At 47.4% G+C, this 19,615-nt stretch overlaps 1 protein-coding gene across 1 annotated transcript in view; it reads left to right on the top strand.

The window, feature by feature from the left end:
• The window catches only part of LOC138514670 (serine/threonine-protein phosphatase 6 regulatory ankyrin repeat subunit C-like), a 1,495,665-nt gene that overhangs the window by 98,517 nt on the left and 1,377,533 nt on the right, over positions 1–19,615 (top strand). The window contains exon 4 of the mRNA XM_069630097.1: positions 12,939–13,114. Coding sequence (XP_069486198.1) covers positions 12,939–13,114 — 176 coding nt within the window. The remainder of the gene's footprint in view (positions 1–12,938; positions 13,115–19,615) is intronic.

The following is a 19,615-nucleotide window of genomic DNA, read 5'->3' as shown; positions in this document are numbered from 1 at the left end:
GTAAGATTGTTGTTTTTTTCCCCATTGTTCCCCTCGCTGCGCTCTGAAACACTTGTGTATGAGCGTGATACAAATAAAATATAAATATCAATCAAGATGTAACTGCATACTGTTGTTGGTCCCGGTCCATGGCACTCGCAATCCTCCATGGGGCAACCTGGACAGCGTCTCAGATAGCCGGCAAGTTGTTAAGGATTTCAATCGGGCCACACACACCTTGGTTTTAGCCTAGGATGTAATGTACAATTGGAATGCTTTCTCTTTATTTTATGCAAATTTAATTTGAGATGCCACACAACCCGTCTCACAACCCCTTTTTCAAATATCCCGGATCACAATGGACCATGAACCAGGCTGGTTGGTGAAAATGCAATATTTATTTATTTTAAAGTTCAAAGGAAATGATACACATTTTTATATTGGGCAGCAATCACCAATGGGGTGATAATTACAATGGAAACTGAAGCAATACACTGGGTTAACCTTGTCCAAGCACCTGAGTTAAGATTTCCCAACCCCTATGAATCGAACTTGGAATGTACAGAAAACATCAGCAGGGAGTCTGGGATGTTGTGCAGCAAACCAAATCAAAATCCGACCTTCCCTCACAAAATAAGAGGCAAAAAAGCCCTTTTCAATGGCATAAAATGACACTCGGAAACTGACAAATAAATAATTAATGTGCAGTTAAATCTATGAGGCAAGTATGATTTCTCACAATAGCAGGAATATATAAACACTGGCAATCACAAGACAAGTTCTCAACAAAAGACTTACAGTTCAAAAACAAGTTGAAAGTAAGAACACGATTCAGCCGAAATCACATGTTGGAAAGTTGCATTTTTTTCTCAATTGCATTTTTAACTGACACAAACGGTTTCTATGAAAAATGGGTGAAATACTAAGATTTGGAATGCGGTTTTTGGGCTGGGGTATAGATGCACATCACAAGGACAATATAGAAGTGAAAGGAGGGTTGTAGATGAAGATTTGGATGAGATTTCCAAGATAAAAGCAGGTTCGATTTTGGCAAAATGAAGCCGTGAAAGAGAGAAAATAGGCTGCGAAGGAAAGACAAGTTTAACTTAAGCTAGATTATCAAGGCTAGATAGCGCTCCCATGAAACAGGTTAAGTCGGCCCTATTAACCTGCTCCACGCCGCGTTTCTCTTAGCGTGGAAATTAATTAAATTATTCTAAATATTGCTAATGAGTTACAGGATGGGGTGAATGAAAGAATGGCGCTAACACTAGATCACGGACAAAATGCACAGAGAATTCTGACCGTAGGACAAATTACCAAGGCATGCATAGGATTGCTTAGAGAGTGGAATAAAGACACAAGGGTCAAGAGGAGCTAGGCTATCTGTTCTATGGGATGGGGGAAATACTCACAGTCCACGCTTGAATTTGGGATCTTGGAACAGTCAACTGGGTTCTGGTCACTGCACAGCTCGGGTCACCAGGTAGCGAACAGCTGGGCAATTCTGGTCACTGGATAATAAGTACAGCTGGATGGCAAAGATACAGCGGGCATGCAGCTTGGGGGCAACAAGCCGGTCTGGTCTCATGATGCCCCCCCCCCAAAAAGGGTACCACAGTTTTTCCCCTGGTTAATGGGATTTTAGTGGGATTTTCTGAATCTAGGCCTTGCTGGGATGGGTCAGCTATGTTTGGCCTTGCAGTGGAATCTGGAATCTGGCAAGATGAATGGAAGAAGATCAGGAACGCAGGCGCTGGAAATTCAGGAGAGAGTCTATCTAGAGTTCTATCAGCCACCCTTTTTTTTTTTAAACTTTATTTTTGAATTTTACATACCCTCGAAGTACAAGCGCACCAACAAGGTGCACGATCGAAACTTGAGGAAAAGGAAACGCGGAGGTGTAAAAGGTGGAGGGTTGGGAGAAAAGGAAGGGAAGAAAGAAAGGAAAAAAACTTCATAACATTACCCATTAACTGTTCCCCCCCCCCGAAGCCGCCCCTTCCCCTCCCGCCCCCGTATGAAATTAGAGCCCAATTTAATTCTTCATCAGTGTCTGAAAATTAAAGTTCAGAGGGATGTGGTGGATCTAAGTTCGATAGTCTCCTTTCAGGTGCCAGACGAATCAGAGCCTACAGATTCATTACTGTTTAGCAGATATGCGATATACGTTCCCCAGATGTCTGGGGAGCGTGCATGCAATGGTAGGGTTCTTATAAATTCGCTTTCCACATTCTGGCAGTATGTTATGTCTCTTTTCCAGTCATCAAGTTTTGGGTAGTGGGCCTCTGCCCCATGACATGGCGATCCTCCTGCGGGCCATCACCAGAAGAAGGGCTGCTAATTTACGTGATGCAGCTTGAAGGTATTTAGTGAGACCCAGGAGTGGCCCCAGCGGAAGCGGGGTCATCTGTTTGCCTATGATGTCAGCAGTTATTTGTATGACTGAGTTCCAGAAACGTCGTATTCCGGGGCAGTCCTAGGCCAAGTGGAGGAAGTCCGCACGAGCCGCTGCGCATCTTTCGCATTGGGGCGACGTGTCTGGATGATGTTTGTGCTTTTTGACTGGGGTATAGTATATTTGGTGTACAAAGTTAAAATGTATTAATTTGTAACGAGTATTCAGTGCGACCTTTTGGGTTTGGTTTAGGATATAGGACCAATCTTCTGTGGATATCGTTTCCTGAATGGCAGTTTCCCAATTTTGCTGGGTTTTAGTGTTGGGTTTCCCAATATCGGCCACCATGGATTTATATAACAGCGAGACCAATCTCCCTTCCCCCTGCGCTTAAATTGTGTTATGTAGTAACTCTCAGGTGGGGGGTTGTTTAGCAAATGAGGGAAATAACTTGTGTAAGGTATGGCGTAACCTAAAATAAAGGAAAACATCTAGGGAAGTATTACCCTCCCTATCTTTGGCCATTTGTGGGGTTAGAAAGGTGCCCTCAGGGAACAGGTCTCCGAGTGAGTGGACATTGACCTTGTCTGCCCATATTAGAAACACTTTTTCGTTTGTGAGGGGAATGCCGGGAATACATCTGATTGGAAGTAGAGGGGAGAATCTCACGTCTACTCCGTATTTGGTCGCCATATTTTTCCAGATTGCGTATGAAGACAAGACTGTGTTAAGCGTTTTATATGGGACTGGGATTTGGCTTATAATGACAGTGCTTAGCAGGTCGGGTGAGGCCAGGGCTCGTTCCACTTGCACGTGTGGGCGAACAAAATGATCGGCGTACCAATAGCTCAGGAAGTGAGCCTGGGCCGCCCAATAGTATTTTCTATATCCCCCTTGGATGTTGGCAACACCAGGGTGCTATACGCGACACGAGCCGGTTTACCCGCCCATATGAGCTCTAGAACTGCCGTCCTGATTTTTCAGAGAAAGGATTTGGGACGGAGTAGTGGGATATTTATAAATAAATACAGAAGTTTAGGAAGAATGACCATCTTGATCAAGGATACTCTGCCCCATATCATTAACGGTAATGATTTCCACCTAGGGATACGTTCTAGCATTGGGTTTAGCGTGGTCACATAATTATCTTTGTAAATCTCATGATGGTTACGTGACATGTAAATGCCCAGATAGCGCACCTTTGAGTGCTCCCATTTAAAGCCGTGATCGTCAACAAATTCAGTTGTATTGGGGGTCAAGGGAAACACTTCCGATTTGGAATGATACATTTTTAGCCCAGACATTTGGCCGAATCGTATCACTTTGCGCATTACAGGGTTAAGATTCTCTTGGGGGTCACTGAAAAACAATATGACGTCATCAGCGTAAAGAGAAACAATCAATCTGTGAAGTCCTAGTTTAAGCCCTCGGTGCAGTTGGTTTTCTCGTAATCTCGAAGCCAAAGGCTCCATGATAAGGGCGAATATCAGTGCTGAAAGCGGGCAGCCTTGTCTTGTTCCACGCTCTAGTGATATGCTCGTGGATCTAGTGTTACCCAGAGTGACATATGATTGTGGGTCGTTATATAGCAGAGACACTAACTTGATAAAGAAATTACCAAAGCCCATCTGTCTAAGCGCTGCCATCATGAATGGCCATTCAACAGAGTCGAACGCCTTCTTGGCGTCAAGAAGTACCACAATCGCCTGTTGTGTTGGATCTATGGCCTCGATGACTCCGAACAGTCTTCTGATGCCGTATGTGGTACTGCGTCCTGGAATGAATCCGGCTTGGTCTCCAATCACCAGGGCCGGCATGAGAGGGAGTAGCCGTGTTGCAAGTATTTTGGCAAGAATTTTATTGTCCGGGTTGATTAAGGAGATCGGCCTGTAAGATGCGCATTCATCTGCGGGTTTGCCGGCTGAGTTACATTTGGAACTGTACAGGTTCTGATAGAAATTCCAGAACGTGAGAGTGATTTCCTCCTCAGTATATACCCGCTGTCCTTGAGCGTCTTTGACACATTCAACTCGTGTCGGGATTTTGTCCATTGGCAGTAGGTGGGCCAACAAGGTGCCTGGTTTCTGTCGCTCCCCATATTGCCGGATCTGGTGACCATGACCCAGGAATTTTATCTCCCGTTCGGCCGTTTCCCTGAACTTCAGAAGTTCCTCCTTTAGGTCGGCTTGAGTGTGACAATTTGGAGCAATGAGAACTTGACGCTCTAGAGCTTTCAAACGCTTCTCACTACTTGAGAGCTCACTCCGGATCAGTCTTAGTATGCCGTTTTCTTTGGCCAGGCATATGCCACGTAGAAAGCATTTTAGAGCTTCCCAAATGGTGCCGGGGGAATCGACAGAACCAACGTTTGTCTCGATGAAGGCCATTATTTCCTTGCGTAGTTCATCTGCAAAGAATGTGTCGGCGAGAGAGCCATGCTTGAATCTCCAGTTGAGTCCAGGAACTGTTGTGCTCGCTAGGGAGACGTCTTGTGTGACCATTGAGTGGTCGGACAGGGTGCGTGGCAAGATTTGACTCGTCCCCCAGACGAATGGGCTGTGGGAGGATGCCAAGATATAATCAATCCGGGAACTGGTGTTGTGGACGGCAGAGTGGAATGTATAGTCCTTCGTGTCACGATTATGCTGCCTCCAGGTGTCAGTTAGGCCAAATGTCTGGCAGATCTCTTGAACTTGAGTGCTGGCTTTGGTCGGGTTCCCCGCTGTGTTGTGGGATTTGTCTAGCCTGGGATCAATTGGCGTGTTGAGATCTGCTCCCCATATAATGGTTGCTGCATTGGTTTTTCCCAGTTGGGACATCACCCAGTTAAAGTTGTTTGGACCATCGGTATTTGGTGCGTAAGAGTTCACAATTACTACTTCCTTTCCCGCGATTATCCCCCTCACCAATAGGGCTCTTCCCTCAGAGTCTTTCTGCGAGTCTATTACACTGAAGTTCGTTCTCCTATCTATTAAAATTGCGACTCCTCTGGCATAGGATGAGTATGATGAGAAATACCCATGGCAGCCCCAGGATATGGCCCAGTGCAGTTCCGACGATGGCAGGAGATGTGTTTCCTGCAGTATGGCAATGTTGATTTTATGCCTTCGGAGATATTGGAAGACTTTCCTTGTTTTCGCCGGCTGGTTACCACCACGAATGTTCCAGGTGGCGACCTTAAGTGTTGTCGCTGCCATCAGGGAGGTCTGGTAAATTTATATTTGATGGGTTTGAATGATGTGACTGATGAATAGATTCATGCGAGATTCTGGAGAGCTTAGCTTCTGTTCAAACAGCTTTGAGCTGCGTGCTCATTGCGGGGTGGGGGTGTGGGGTGAAAGGCGGCTGTGTTGAACTCGAATCCCTCCCTTGGGTGGGCAACCCCCAACAGGCCCACGACAAACAATCCCTTATAAACCAAACTGTCAACATTGCTGTGCAAGGGGCGCTAGTAGCCCTCCAAGACGAGGTTGCTCCCTCCCACTGTTGCATTTCTATTTCGTGGAGATGAATGTATTGCGTCGGCAGAGAGCGGGTGAATTTGATTTGTGTTAGCTCCCGGCGATAGCTTTATGGAGGGTCTCTCCTCGGGCGGTTCCCTCTCTGTGGGAGACCATTGTTATGGGCAGGCCTACAGCTGTTACGATCCAGATAGTCACTTGTCTCTTCGGGAGTGTTGAAAAATTGGGTCTTCCCTTCGAATTGAATGCGGAGTTTCGCCGGGAATATCATTGAATACTGAATTTGGTTTTCCTGCAGTCTGCGCTTCACAGCTGTGAACGACCGTCTCCATCGTATTGCAGATCTCCTTTGTCTCTTGCGGCCCTCAGGATTGCGTCACAATCTTTATAGTTCAGCAGTTTAGCTATAATGGGACGTGGGTTCATCCCGGGGATAGGTCTTGAGTTAGGTATTCTGTGAGCTCGTTCAACTACAAAAAGCTTGGACAGGATATTAGGGCCGAACAAGTCCGTGCAGATCTTCTCTACGTGGTCCTCCATCTTGGTGGTCAATTGGTGCTCTCTGATTCCGACGATCCTTTTATCATTGCGCCCGGAGCGACCTTCTAAGTCCTCATTTTTGGCCGTTACTATTTTCATCTGCGCTTCGAGTGAGGACACTCTGGTAGCCATGGCTGACGCCCCGTCGTCAATGTCTGAGACCCTCTGCTCGACTGCGTCTAGTCGGTTCGCATGCCCGTCCAGCCGATGTTGGAGCTGGTCCACTTTGGAGGAAAGTGTGTCTAGTTTGCTACTCAGGCCTCCTATGCCGGCTTTGAGGTCAAGTAGTATTTCCCTGATATCGAAGTCCTGTGATTCTTCTCCGTCATGAGGTGGAGCCTGGGTGGGGGATTGAGATCTACTGTTAGGGGGGCCGTTTTGGTAGAGGAGTAACTTTCAAAAGGCAGCTTTCTCTGCGACCTATCTGGTTTCCCCATTTTTGTCGTGGACAGGCGCGTCCGCGACTCTGGGAGCTGTGTGGTGCTGGTCTGTGCGATCGGGCAGGGCGATTATATTTATAACTTGCCGGCCCGGGTGGCGGAGCGGGCCGGCCTGGAGACAGGGCCTTGTGTCACCTCCTATGATATGGCGTCTTCGTTCTGCGCCGGATATTTGCTGCTGGGTTGAGGGGAGGTGGCAGTGCTGTTGGGAAGTACGCTTCTGGGTTAGCACCGGGGGTCCGGCACCACGGGAAATCTATAGCAATTCTCAGGGCTCGGGTCCATTTGGGGTGCCTCTGTATGATGTCTGGAGTTCCAGGACCAGCGAGGCGTCCCAGTGTGTTTCAGCGCTGGGGCCCTGGGGTGCCGCTCACTGCCGAATTCTTCTCCCCGGACTCTCTGACATGCGTGCCCAGGTCGCGCCTCCTGTCGCTTTCTGCTGCTTTCTGGACTGGGGGCAGCAGGGTTCCAGGCCGACGTAGTCTCAGGAGTTATGCCTCGTGGTCGGGGGACAGCGCCGCTCACTCCCGGCTCGCTGTCACATGACCCGTTAAGGCCCTGGCGGTTCCGTTGACTTGCCTGTCACACGGGGGTGCTCGGGGATTTGCTGCCGTTCCTCCACGTGTGTGTATGCGGCGAGGGGAAGCGTCGGGCACTCGTACCTGGGATGCTGCTCGCGGGCGGCTGCCTCAACTTTCTTCCCCGCACCGCCGCTGGTTGGGTCGCTCCTCTCAGGCCGCTCCCAGGTGCTGTGGCCGCGAGACCGCAGGGCTCATCCGGCAGTCTCGGAGCCCGCCTCCTCCCGGATGTTGCAGTCTGGAGGCAGGCTCCTCACCGCCGAGCGATTTTCCACGCTTCCAGTCCTCCGTGCCCGAGCAGAGGCCGCGACTCCAGGCCCGCACGGGGAAGAGGGGGGGTTCTTCTCCACCGGGAGTCTCAAGGCGAAGCGTCAGGCAGCAGGCAGAATAATTATGGATCCTGGTTCGAAAGCGCCTCGTCTAGACAATGCCGGCGTCAGAGCTTAGTTTCACCAACATGATAGCAACGATTCATCAGGATTTCGTGGGAGCTTCACGGAGCTCACAGGGAGGCCGCCATCTTGGACGGCTCTCTAGCGCCCTCTCATCAGCCACCCTTTATATAAAGTTTGGTGACATCATAGAATTATGTGGTAGAGCAGGCTTAGGCTAAGTATGCCACTAAACAACTGGATTGGTCAGGGGTGATTGTTATCACCTTCCTGTCAATTGATTGGACTTTTAGAAACCTGACCTCAGCTTTAGGATGTGGGTTTACTATGCATAGGACCATCCCACAGTTACTTTAGATAATATAATTCTTCACATAATTCACACTTACACAATTTTGGCATCTTTACAAATTACCTAGGCAGATTACATATTTCACACTGAGCATGGCCGTCCAACTCTACTGCTTATCAGACTTTGTTTCACCCGTTAAACAATTTTTTGTCATTTTCAGTGAGAAATATTCGGCCTAGAATTCTATAGCTTTATACATGTGTATAGATTATTATTAGGCATAACATTATTGAATTTCACAGTGGCATCATGTACACTTTCCTCAAAATGTCCACTTCTCTGCCATATCTGTTCCCAACATGGCAGTGAAGGCTACCACGTCTTAAACTAAAACCCACAAAATTACATTTAAACTGTTAACATTTTACAAGTCCTGTTGCAAAGATAAAAGTCTTACAAGTTTATCTATAAAATAGTCTTTTGAGGCAAATGTTCAGCAATGTTCACCATATATGGGCATAGCTTACACGGCTGCTCTTGAGTTGGTTTTGCAGCTCCCAGCAGAATTCGCAGGGAAGTGTGATTTCCCTTGTCACATGTCTGTGTCCTAGAATTTCTATTGCAAGAGGCCTCAGCCCAGACAAGTGTCTGCTGAGCCCAGGCTGTTTAGTGCTTTTGGGTCCATTCAAGTTTTCAAAGCTGGCGATTAGCATGCACGTGTCCTAGAAGTTGATGGTGGCTTCTTTGTGGGGAAGTCCTCAGTTTGGCCAGCGGAAACCTGTTCTGGAGCTTGCAAAATCCAGCCAATACATTTTAATTCTTTATTTTCTTTATTTTGTTCTGAATCAAAAACAAGCCTGTTGAATAAAACATCTCACATATGTTCCCCAGCAAAACCCACTTTATATTGCTAGGCAAGGACAAGTTTGTATTCAACATTTTGCTTTTAAAACGGGCATTTTTCTCTTTGGTTTGTAAAAGCCCATTTTGACACATGGTGAAAGCTGCTAGGATTTCCCTTTTAAATTTGGTTCTTCCATCTGACTTCCCAACATTGTTTTGCAGCCATAGTCAGTTCTTTTTATACAGCAATTTGCTTGAAACACAGATGCACTGAAATTGACATAGCCCATAGATCTAGGATTTCTTTGAAGCATTGATCTTTTGACATTTTGTGACTCAAATGTCAAACGTTTTCTTTGGCTGAAAGTGAAGATTCTTTTGCCCTTTTTTCAGATTTGGCTGGCACAGCATGTCATGCAGGGATCATGCTTTCTTCTGCTGAAGCACAATGTGGATATGAATGGGCCTGGCAGGGCCTTATGGATAAAAGCACTGTGATGTGGAATAGATGAAAATAGCGCCAGGGCACCATCATTTTCAGTGTAAAATATTCCCTTTTCAATGGGAACCTTTTGCAAGCAGCAGAGCAGCGCTGCTTTGATTCGCTTCTTTCTCTGTGTGCCCCCTGTTCCAACTCGCCCAATAGGTGTTTGGCAAGATTGTGCAGCCATCCTTTTGTCGCTGCAAAATGCAGTTTTGATGCAATGATGCTCCAAGGAGCCAGCACAGCCATTTTGCTGTTGACTGCAAAAGCGCAGCTTGGTCATAAATGGGAATTCTCCTGAGTGGGTCAATGTAGCCCACAAGGTGTTGCATTTGTATGTCCACCAGTGTTTCCATGCACACCTGTCACTGCTCAATAGTGTTCAGCCTCCTCCAAATCACTTTTCTGTGTATGCTGCACTATGGGTTGTGGGCTATGGGGAGGGATGGAGTTGAAGTGGGGTGAGCTAAAGGCTCTGCCACCTACAATTCCATCTATGTCACCCTTTGACTCCAGGCCATGCTGACCATGTGACTGGCCGCCATGCTCGTGTGATGTGGGGGTGTCATGGGCCCGTTGGGTGGGTGCTGTGCTGCTTCTTGTGAGCGTGTGACAGCATTTAGCTCCCCTGTCACAATCACAGTGGCCAGCTGTTGGGTAGTGGTTGCAGCAGCTGGGGGTGCAGCACCTACAGCTGTATTGGCATTGCTGCCATCGGTGTCAGGGCTGACCTTGGATCTCTGTGCTCTAAAATAGCCCAACTCTTAAAAAGTGAATGCACGTTGTCATTAAACCAAGTTTATTTTACAACAGCCGCTGAAAGAGAGGCTAGACAACTCCTTGGAGATTGAACTAACCCGAGTCTCTCTCTGAACCATAGAACAGATACAATATATAGACAATTCGAGAACACTTAACACACTCCCATATTTCCCTCATGTTCCCTTACAAGTCATTACCCAAAATACAAATTGGCTGGCCCTATACAAGGACATCTAACCCCCACACTCTCATTGGCTGCCTTCCACTGTGGCACCATCCCCTTGAACATACAATTTTTATGAGATTGCAACTACAAGCCCAACCCTCTTCGGTGGTTTCTTCCAGCAAGACGCCCAATGCTAACATGGCCTACAATAAATGTTTAGTACAGCTTCCACTTGGTCACGGACCTGCAATGCTAAATATGACACGCATGGTATATGTATGGACACTTTGAGTCGATGAGACTGAACAGAAAAACTCCTTTGATCAGGCATTAACTCATTTCTCCAAGCACTCTGACACTCTAGATATTTATTATTGGCGTTCTCTCACCTTTTTTATTGTGCCCTACAACAAGTTAAATTCATCTGGCCTTTGTTCCCATTATAACCTTCTCATAGGCCTGTGGTCATCTTCGCTCCAAGTCACCCTGTTACAAATTCAGCTACTACCCCTAGATTGACAGTGCCAGGTGGCAGATGCTTCTACCAGTTACTCCAAGCTGAACACCCTGGGCCATTCTATTTTAGCTCCAAATAGCCGTTCCCATGTGGTTTCAGCTATGACCCTGCCAACCTCTCCCTGGGTCAGCCAGTTTCCCCAAACAAGAATGGGTACATATTTTATGTACACATGTTCAAGACTACCGCACATGAAACTTTTGTGATTTAAAATCTCATTGTGCTAAGTTGTACAATGTGCTCCCATTTATATACACACAATGTATGTTGCTGCATGTACGCAAATTAAAATGTATCACACTTGACACAAACAAATACTAAAAGTAACCTTTAACAAACCTCAATTATCTATCCTAAATACATGCAAAACTACAATATTGTAACAATATCGTATACTTTTTAGCATTAATATGGTGCGCGAAACATGAACTTCTCTGTTGAATCTACCCCAACAGTTGCAATGCCAGCACTGGCATGTGCGTCGCTGCTGGGCCCTGGCGCCTCACTCCTGCCCTTCCCATTGCTGGGCGGTGGAGGCTGTTGCAGTTGCAGTGAAGGCCCAGACATGGGAGGCAGATGGGCCTGCATCCTTCTCCTGAGTCACCTGTGAACCCATTGGGTGGACAATGACATGCTGTTAGTAATCATGTACACTTGTACGTGGGCTTGCTAGTCACTCATGTTACATGATGGAGGGATATCATACAAATGTGATCTGATGGGTATGGTCAATTCCAGGTAAATGAATATGGCCCATGGCAAGGTGGGGGCGGTGTTTGTTGAGGCTGTACACCCCATTGGCATTTTCTCTTAACCTGTTCAGCTGGCAATGTGGCCTGCACATGTGGTTGCGCTGGGAGTCTACTTCAGCACTTGTCCTTTCTCAGCACACCTGTGTGCTGTTCATATTTGCATGTGCTCACATGCACATTCATTCTATTGTACGTGGGTACGCGCACAGTTGCCCACCTACCCTTGCATACACATTGGGTGGCATTGTCTTTGGGTGCATTTGCATGTGGTGGCACCTCCCTATGTCCATTGTGCCCATCCATGCTGATGGAACACATGTTTGGGATGATCATTTGGCCAGTGCATTGTCAGGGGAAGGTGGGACATTTAAACTCAGCAGCTTCACCGTGGCTGCTGGCTCTGCCCTCAGCACTTCCAAGTCCCTCGATTCCCCCCCATGTGGAGGATGGAGCTGGCCTTCTTCTCTCACGGGGTCAGGACAAGTGGGTCCACAGTGCCACCTCCTGTGGCCGATGTCTCCTACCAATGTTTGGACAGGAGGCTGCAGACTCTGGCATTCAGGTCGTTCCACTTCTTCCTGCAGTCCTTGCTGCCATGTGGGACTGTGCCTACTACTGTTACCTAGTCACGGATGGCTGATCAGATTGCTGCCTTCCTATGCTCTGATGTCTTACGATGCCGAGAGCCATATATCTTCTCAGCATGTGCCACCACCTTGTCAGTGACGAAGTGCAGCTCGGCCTCACTTAACTTCTGCTTCCTTAGCATCAGATCAGGCGCCTTCCCTTTCACCATCTCATGAGACATGATTTCTCTCCCTGGTGGATCTGGTTGGCTACAGGAAGTGGGCGATTCAGGGTGGATATAGTTTTTCAAAATGACCACCACTGTGCTTCCTGTTTCGACGATGACACCATTTCCGTCTGCGGTAATTCTGCCAGCGGAATAAGCGCTGATTGAACGGCTGTAACAGTAACTCTGCTGAATACCGGCGGAATTACCTTCTGGGACTAAGTTTCGGTGGTAATTCCGCCGGATGGAATTACTGTTACCACCAATGATGTGTGCGTGCTCCCAACAAGTTGTAATATGGCGGTAATTCCACTGGACACTGCAACGGTAACAATAATTCTGCCGAGGCGGAATTACCACAGTATTACCGGCATACACATAATGAGCTCCATTAAGTAATATCCGGTAAATCAAATATGTATCTATTTTATGTTTATGTGTATGTTAGAATATGTTTTGACTGTGCTTTTGTATATGAACTGTAAATACCTTCTGAATTAAACTATGCTCCCTTTTCCCGCTATTTCTCCTCTGGAAGCAGAAGTTTGACAATAGCCGGTCTCTGCGCATCCCTTGGAATTAATTTAAGCCTCACATTGGGGTCCGGATTTTACCAGATATCCAGCAAAGAAACAATACCGTCAGATCGAAGAATAGTGCTTCAGGACAGACAGACAGGGCTATTTCTGGAAGACTTGTCACAAGTGCAAACCATTGGTATGTATTATAAACACATTATTTGGAAATCCGACAAAATTGCATTTATGAAAGGTCAGGTTCGCATACTCTTGCACATTTTGGGTTGTATTGACAAAGATGTTCTGTGGAACAAATCGGGAAATGTTTGTGAGCATGTGAGATGTGCACTTGCTATCTGGCACCAGTTTCACAAAGCCTACAACTGGAGTAAATATGGAGATGGCTTGAACATCTCTGTGATGCCTTCAAGCCAATCTTTGTAGATTGTGTTTGCATGCGATCATTTCCGAAATACTTGAGGCATCTCTAGATGTGCTCTAATGTTATGCTTTGTGAATCGGGGATATAAGGTAGCAGGTGCAAATCTCAGTAGCTCATGGCATGTACTTCCTTGCTCCAGTGAAAACATTGGGAATTAGGTCCTGTGCATTTTCTTTTGTTGCATACCACTTAGCGATGTTCATTATGCACTGCTAATGCGCCCATTTCGTAGTAACCATAGTCAAAAAAGTTGCACCCGTACTATGTGTAAGAATGGTTGCATGTCAAATATTATGTGCATGTTCAATGGACCCCAAATTAGTAGCAATTGGAGAAACTGTTTTATATTTTTTTTCTAACACTTAAACTTACAAAAATGATTGATACTTAATGCATGCGTATAATTATGCTGTTGGAACTTTATAAAATATGGTGATTAAAAACATTAACACACCATTAATAAACAATTTTATTTCACAAGATTTTTAAACTTAAAATAGGCTACGCATTGATTAAGAGATGTTTTCTTGTATATGCTTCTGCACATGGGAAAGAGCAGAAATAGCTGATGCCATAACAACAAGAGGGAAAAGGGGAAGAAATACATTCCATAGAGATGACCAAACATTGACAAAATAAATAGGTTTGCTACTGCATGGTGCAAACATTTTCTGAGTTTGTGCATACAGGGAGATGGGCTATGTCGATGAAAAAGCAGACGGAATAGAGAGAGGTAACAGGAGGGGTGGATGAATCAATATAAAGGTGAGGACTGGTAAATGAATGCAAGTGGCAGAGTATGTGTGATTCAATGATTATACGGGTAGATGAATGTGTACGTGTATGGCGCTGGACAGTTGCATGAAACATTTTCAAGATGGCTGAATGAATGAACGTTTTACAATTTAAGATGTATGGAGAGATACATACATAATTGTGATATAAATGAATGTATCTTTCAATAAGCATGCATGGATGAATGAATGTGTTTCATGATGGGTAAATCAATCAGAATGTGTGGTTCGGTTCATCAGTAAGCCACCACTTGCCAAGAATAAGCAATAGCACTCCATTAAAGGGTGCAGGAACTCGGCTTGGGTCATTATAAATAAAGGTTATTGAAGAGGGCCTATTAAAAGCCATGTTGTTAGAGATATTCTAAATACAGCCAGGACCTGTAGGATATTGCTGTGTTTAAAATCCAAATCACTACAACACCACAATGCCCAAGGCTGTTAAGAAGTGCGCCTCCTGCCAGCGCAAGGAGCCCTTCAATGAAGATGAGTTGACCATGCTCGCGGAGACCCTGGAAGAACATGCAGATGTCGTGTTTGTCCAGAGCCTCAAGAGGCAGGCCATAATTCGAAAGAAAGAGATCTGGGCACTAGTGGCGCAAAAAGTAAGCGTGGTCGGTAACACCCCCCCGCACAATCAAGGACTGCAGGAAGAGGTAGGATGACTTGCGCCTGCGAGTCCGCAATATCCTCTCGGCCAACAGGAGCCAGGCCATGTCAACTGGCGGAGGAGCAAGCTCTCCCATAAAGCTGTCCCGGTGGGAGGACATATGTGCAAGCCTGATCGGCATGGAGGCCATAGAAGGCGTGGGAGACATGGAGTGTGGTGCCACGTCATCGGCGGACTGAGGTGAGTGGCCTAAGAAAACACTGTAATGCAGAGTCTGATGAAAGTCCACCAATCTGTCTGTCTAAAGAGGCAAGCCATGGCCCAATACACACACATTCCCAGCAAAGTTGTCGGACGCAGCACAGACACATGCAGATGTCTGCAAGGCAATGCCATACCTGACACAAACCACACTAAGATGTAAATGGAATAAGTCACACTTAATGCAGGCCCCAAGAAATATGCATGTCACATACCATATGTCTGCCCCAACATGAGTGACCCAGACGTATGCCTGCATTACCCACCCATGTAGCAAGCAACATGATCATTCAAACGCAACTGCCTATTACCCTCTATAGTGTAGATGAGCAATTATACAAATGTATGCATGATGCCTATCAAACCATCACTCATGCCGTCCCTCTCTTCGACCCCCACAGGCTCAGACCATGACAGCGAAGTGCGGGACTCACCCCCACAGCCAATCACACCCCAGAAGAGGGCCCGGGATGAGGGCGACAGGCCTTCAACCTCAAAGGCCCAACACAAGGCCTGCCATGCACCACCAAGGAAACCACCCCCAGATGCCACAGCACTGGTGCCGCCAAGAGCTGTCAAGACGGAACCCGCAACTCCTGTCACACTGCCACAGGACACAGCTGAAGCTCCAGCCTAAGCAGAGTCCAGTTCAGTCGGGGAGGTGGCAGCCACAGCGCCCCTGGCTGAGGAGGAGGCGCAGAAAGAGGTGTGGGTGCCCGTGGAGGACGACTCCTCCAAACTGCCCTGCACACCAAGTCCAGCACCATCCCCCCAGATTATATCTTTAGAGTCTGACCATGCCACCACCCCGGAGCAGTCTGGGGGGGGGGGAGTATAACCAAGGGGCCATGAGTCCCATACTGGAGCCCATAGAAGTCGAACATGACACCCAAGCACCCTCCACAGGTGTACCGGCGGGGCCGCAGTGGCATGAGGAGCTGAATGCCCTTGTGCGTCAATTTGTGAGTGACAATGCCCAATCAAGGCAGGAGTGGCGAGAAAACATCGCCTCTCTGGGCAAGACAATTGCCGATAACACCGCCTCCCTGGGCAAGATCTTTGCAGAAAATACAAGTACACTTTGTGAGGAGGTATCCGCCCTGTGGCAGGTCCTCGGCCGCATCGCTGATGCATTGGAGGCTGAGCGTCCGGCCCCCCAAATGGAGCAGGCGGCCACCCCATCGTCCTCCAGCTCAACACAGACCAGCCCACTCCGCAGGTCGTCGTGCACCCTGTGCCAGCCGGACATGCCACCACCATGTCCAGGGAGTGGCAGGAAGTAGACTGGGCAGCCTGATGAAGGTAATAGAAATTTGTTGGGACATGTGTTGGGGAGTTTTGGGGGAGGCGGAGGGGGGTGAGGGTGGTGGGGGTTGGTGCACTTTCTTCTTCATTGTAAATTTCAATACACCCGTTGTGTGAAAAAAAAACATCTTGAGTGGACATTCTTCATTGCGCATGTGTCATTTATTCATAAACAGTGCATAGCATACATGTACCCCCACACCCAGTGCCCTCTATCCAACTATCATGTCACCTTCTGCAGCCATGTGTGTCAGAAATATTGTGCAATCAATGACTGACGCACAGCACGTCCCTCCTGTGCATTGGCACCGCAATGATATGCAGCTACATCTTCTTCATCCCCTTCATCATCACCAGGTGGTGGTAGTTCAATGTCAGGGGGCAGGGGCACGTTCCGTCGGAAACACATGTTGTGCAGCATTACACATGCCATGATGATCTTGGCCACCTTCTCATGCCTGTGGAAGAGTGCCCCACCCGACCGGCTAAGGCAGCGGAACCGTGCCTTCAACAGGCCAAAGGTCTGCTCAATGACCACACGGTTACGGGAGTGGGATCAATTGTAGTCCTCCTCTTGCCTCTTCTGTGGGCTTCGGACAGGGATGAGGAGCCACGGCTTCAAGGGATAGCCACTGTCACCTGCAAAGGAGACAAGGAAAGGTATATGTCAGTCGATTCATGATGGACTGCTGTACTAGTCACACATGCCTGAGGATTACCGTTGGTCACATGTACATGTTCCTTATTGTATGCACGTCATTTTTAGGCCCTCAGTGTCCCGTGCCATGGAATAATGGTGTGGGTTGCATCTTCAAAATGATACACGGTGTGCACTGACGTCTTGTTGCTCATGCATTGTGTACGCATACAGCTGTGTTCATGTCAAATTAATGATGTGTTGTGTTCTGTAAGATTTTCTTAATGGGAGCGTTGGCAGTAGTCTCTGCATTATTGGGCATTCAGCACTGATTCTTCACATGAAGCATTCCTGTGGTTGTGGCGGCTCTGTGACAGACAGTGGATTCCCTAGGTGGTTCAGTTCAATGTACTCCCAATGACGCTTGTCCTGTGTGGTGATTTGCTGGAGACAGCAACATAGTGCATATACATGCATGTTGCTGGATGGTGTTATGGAGGGTGAGGTCCGCTGATGAGTGGTGCACGTGTTGTGGGATGTGGGGTGGTTTACTGTCAGTCATGTTGTGATAGGTGTCAACCGTACTTCATTCCTATGGGATTTGGGTGTCATGTTCCATTTGGGATGCTTTGGGGCATAGTGTTCAGTAATGTGTACATCGTGCAGTCACATCAACCTTGACACCATGGTGGTGTGTGCATCTCTCCCCCCATTTCAATGCCATATGCCTGTCATGCAACTTACCAAGCAGCCAGGCACGTCGACCAGCATGTCGCTCCATGTAGCGTGGAGTTTCACATGACCATAGAGTCATGAGTTGTTCTGGGATATCAGGCACAACAATGTGTTATGATCTTGCTGGCGTCACATACCATCTCCACATTGATGGAGTGGTATTGCTTGTGGTTGCGGTCCACCACCTCCATGGCATGCGGGACCGCCAACTCTACGTGGGTGCAGTTGAGAGCACCTATACAATTTGGCATGCCTGCCAGTGCATGGAATCCAACTTTGGTATCAAGAATCTCCTGGGGAGTCCGTGGTAGGGATATGTAGTCCCTTGTGTGCTTGAGGAGGGCATCCAGCACTTGGTTCAGAATGCGAGAAAATAAGGGTTGTGATATGCTATGCATGTGCCCCACTGTGTGCTGGTAGGTACCTGTGGCAAGGAAGTGGAGCACCGACACTACCTTCAGTAGAGGGGGGATGGTGGTGCGTATTTCAATGAGGCTGACAATGTCGTCATGTATCATGTCCACGATGGTGGTGATGGTGTCCCAGTCCAGTCGGTACAGGGTGTGGATCTGCTCCGGGGTTAGGTTGAAAGAACTGGCTTTGATGCGAAGGATTGGGGGCTGCCTGCGTGGTACCGCTGGCTGCACTGGTGGGGCATGCTGGGCCTGTCTCACCCTCCTCCTCCTCCTGCGTCTCCTCTGTGGTGCCTGCTGTTGCTGTTGTTGTTGTTGCTGGTGTTGCAATGCAAGCATGTCCTCCACTTTCAGTATTGCTACTACTATTGGAATCATTTTGGTGTGGGAAGGGGTGTGGTGTGTGGGTCTGCTCCTTTTGTACTGGGCCAGACTACATTGCCTCCACCTGTGCTGATTGTGTGCATCTGTGGCAGTTGGGAACACTGCACATTGCATTTTACGGTTGGTTTGAGATGCCGGTATTACCAGCATGCCAGTATGCCCTATTAGCAGCTTCATGATGCCTGAATTTGCTTGACCGCCTGACTTGTGATTTCCTCCCGTTAGCGGCATGCCGGTATTGCCGATATGATGGGCTGCGTGCTTGCGCCCATGCCGCTAATAGTGGGGTCTTAGGTGGGAATAGCCTGGAGCGTTAAGCGATGCCGGTAATTCTTTACCGGCATCATTTTTCCCTTACCTCCAACCTCAAAATGACCCCCATGGTCTAAATGTTGTAACAGAAATACTATGCGTGACGAGGTTCTAGGGCCAACTCAGTCCTGGAGAGGACCTCGCACTTACTAGAAACATTTCTCCAAAGACACGTTTGTGCTGTGAGATTTATTTATATCTGCACAGATATAACTTCTTGTTTTCAGGTTATGCCAGTTAAAGGATATTCATCAATATCTGTCATCAGTGAGCAGCGAAAATGTGGTCTTAAGTTGGACCTTGCTCTAATTTGAGGGAGCACAGTTCTTCTAACTAAATATTCCCCTCAGCTATTTGGTGATCCCCCTTTTCAACAACTCAACCGTTGCTCCTTCCGAAGTTCAGAAATTGAGCATTATTAATTTGGTTATTAAAGACAACTGTTACAACAAAGATTTGAAGTGTGCAGAATATCGCACGAAGTGCTGTAAAAAAAAAAACGAGATGTATGAATTATTAATGTTATTGTCAGTATGTTCCTCGATTGGCTCAATGGGTGTTTGCAGTGGCAGAGATTTATAATGCAGAGGTTGCTTCCTGCTGATGATATCTCAGCTGGAGGCCAAAGCTGGCTACAAGGTGGTCTGATTGATTGATGCTGAAATATCTGCCTTTTTAGTTTGCATTATTTTTTAATGGGCACCACAGGAATGGAATGTTTGCTGTTGCAGTCGATGTGCAACAAAGCCCTCACTTTCTTTGCAGGTTCTCTTAGTGGGTGCCCATGATTCTATAGCACAACTTTCT

Source organism: Ambystoma mexicanum, chromosome 12 (genome assembly GCF_040938575.1).
Source record: "Ambystoma mexicanum isolate Mex_15411 chromosome 12, UKY_AmexF1_1, whole genome shotgun sequence".
NCBI classification, from domain to species: domain Eukaryota; kingdom Metazoa; phylum Chordata; class Amphibia; order Caudata; family Ambystomatidae; genus Ambystoma; species Ambystoma mexicanum.
This window is presented reverse-complemented; position numbering and strand designations above follow the sequence as displayed.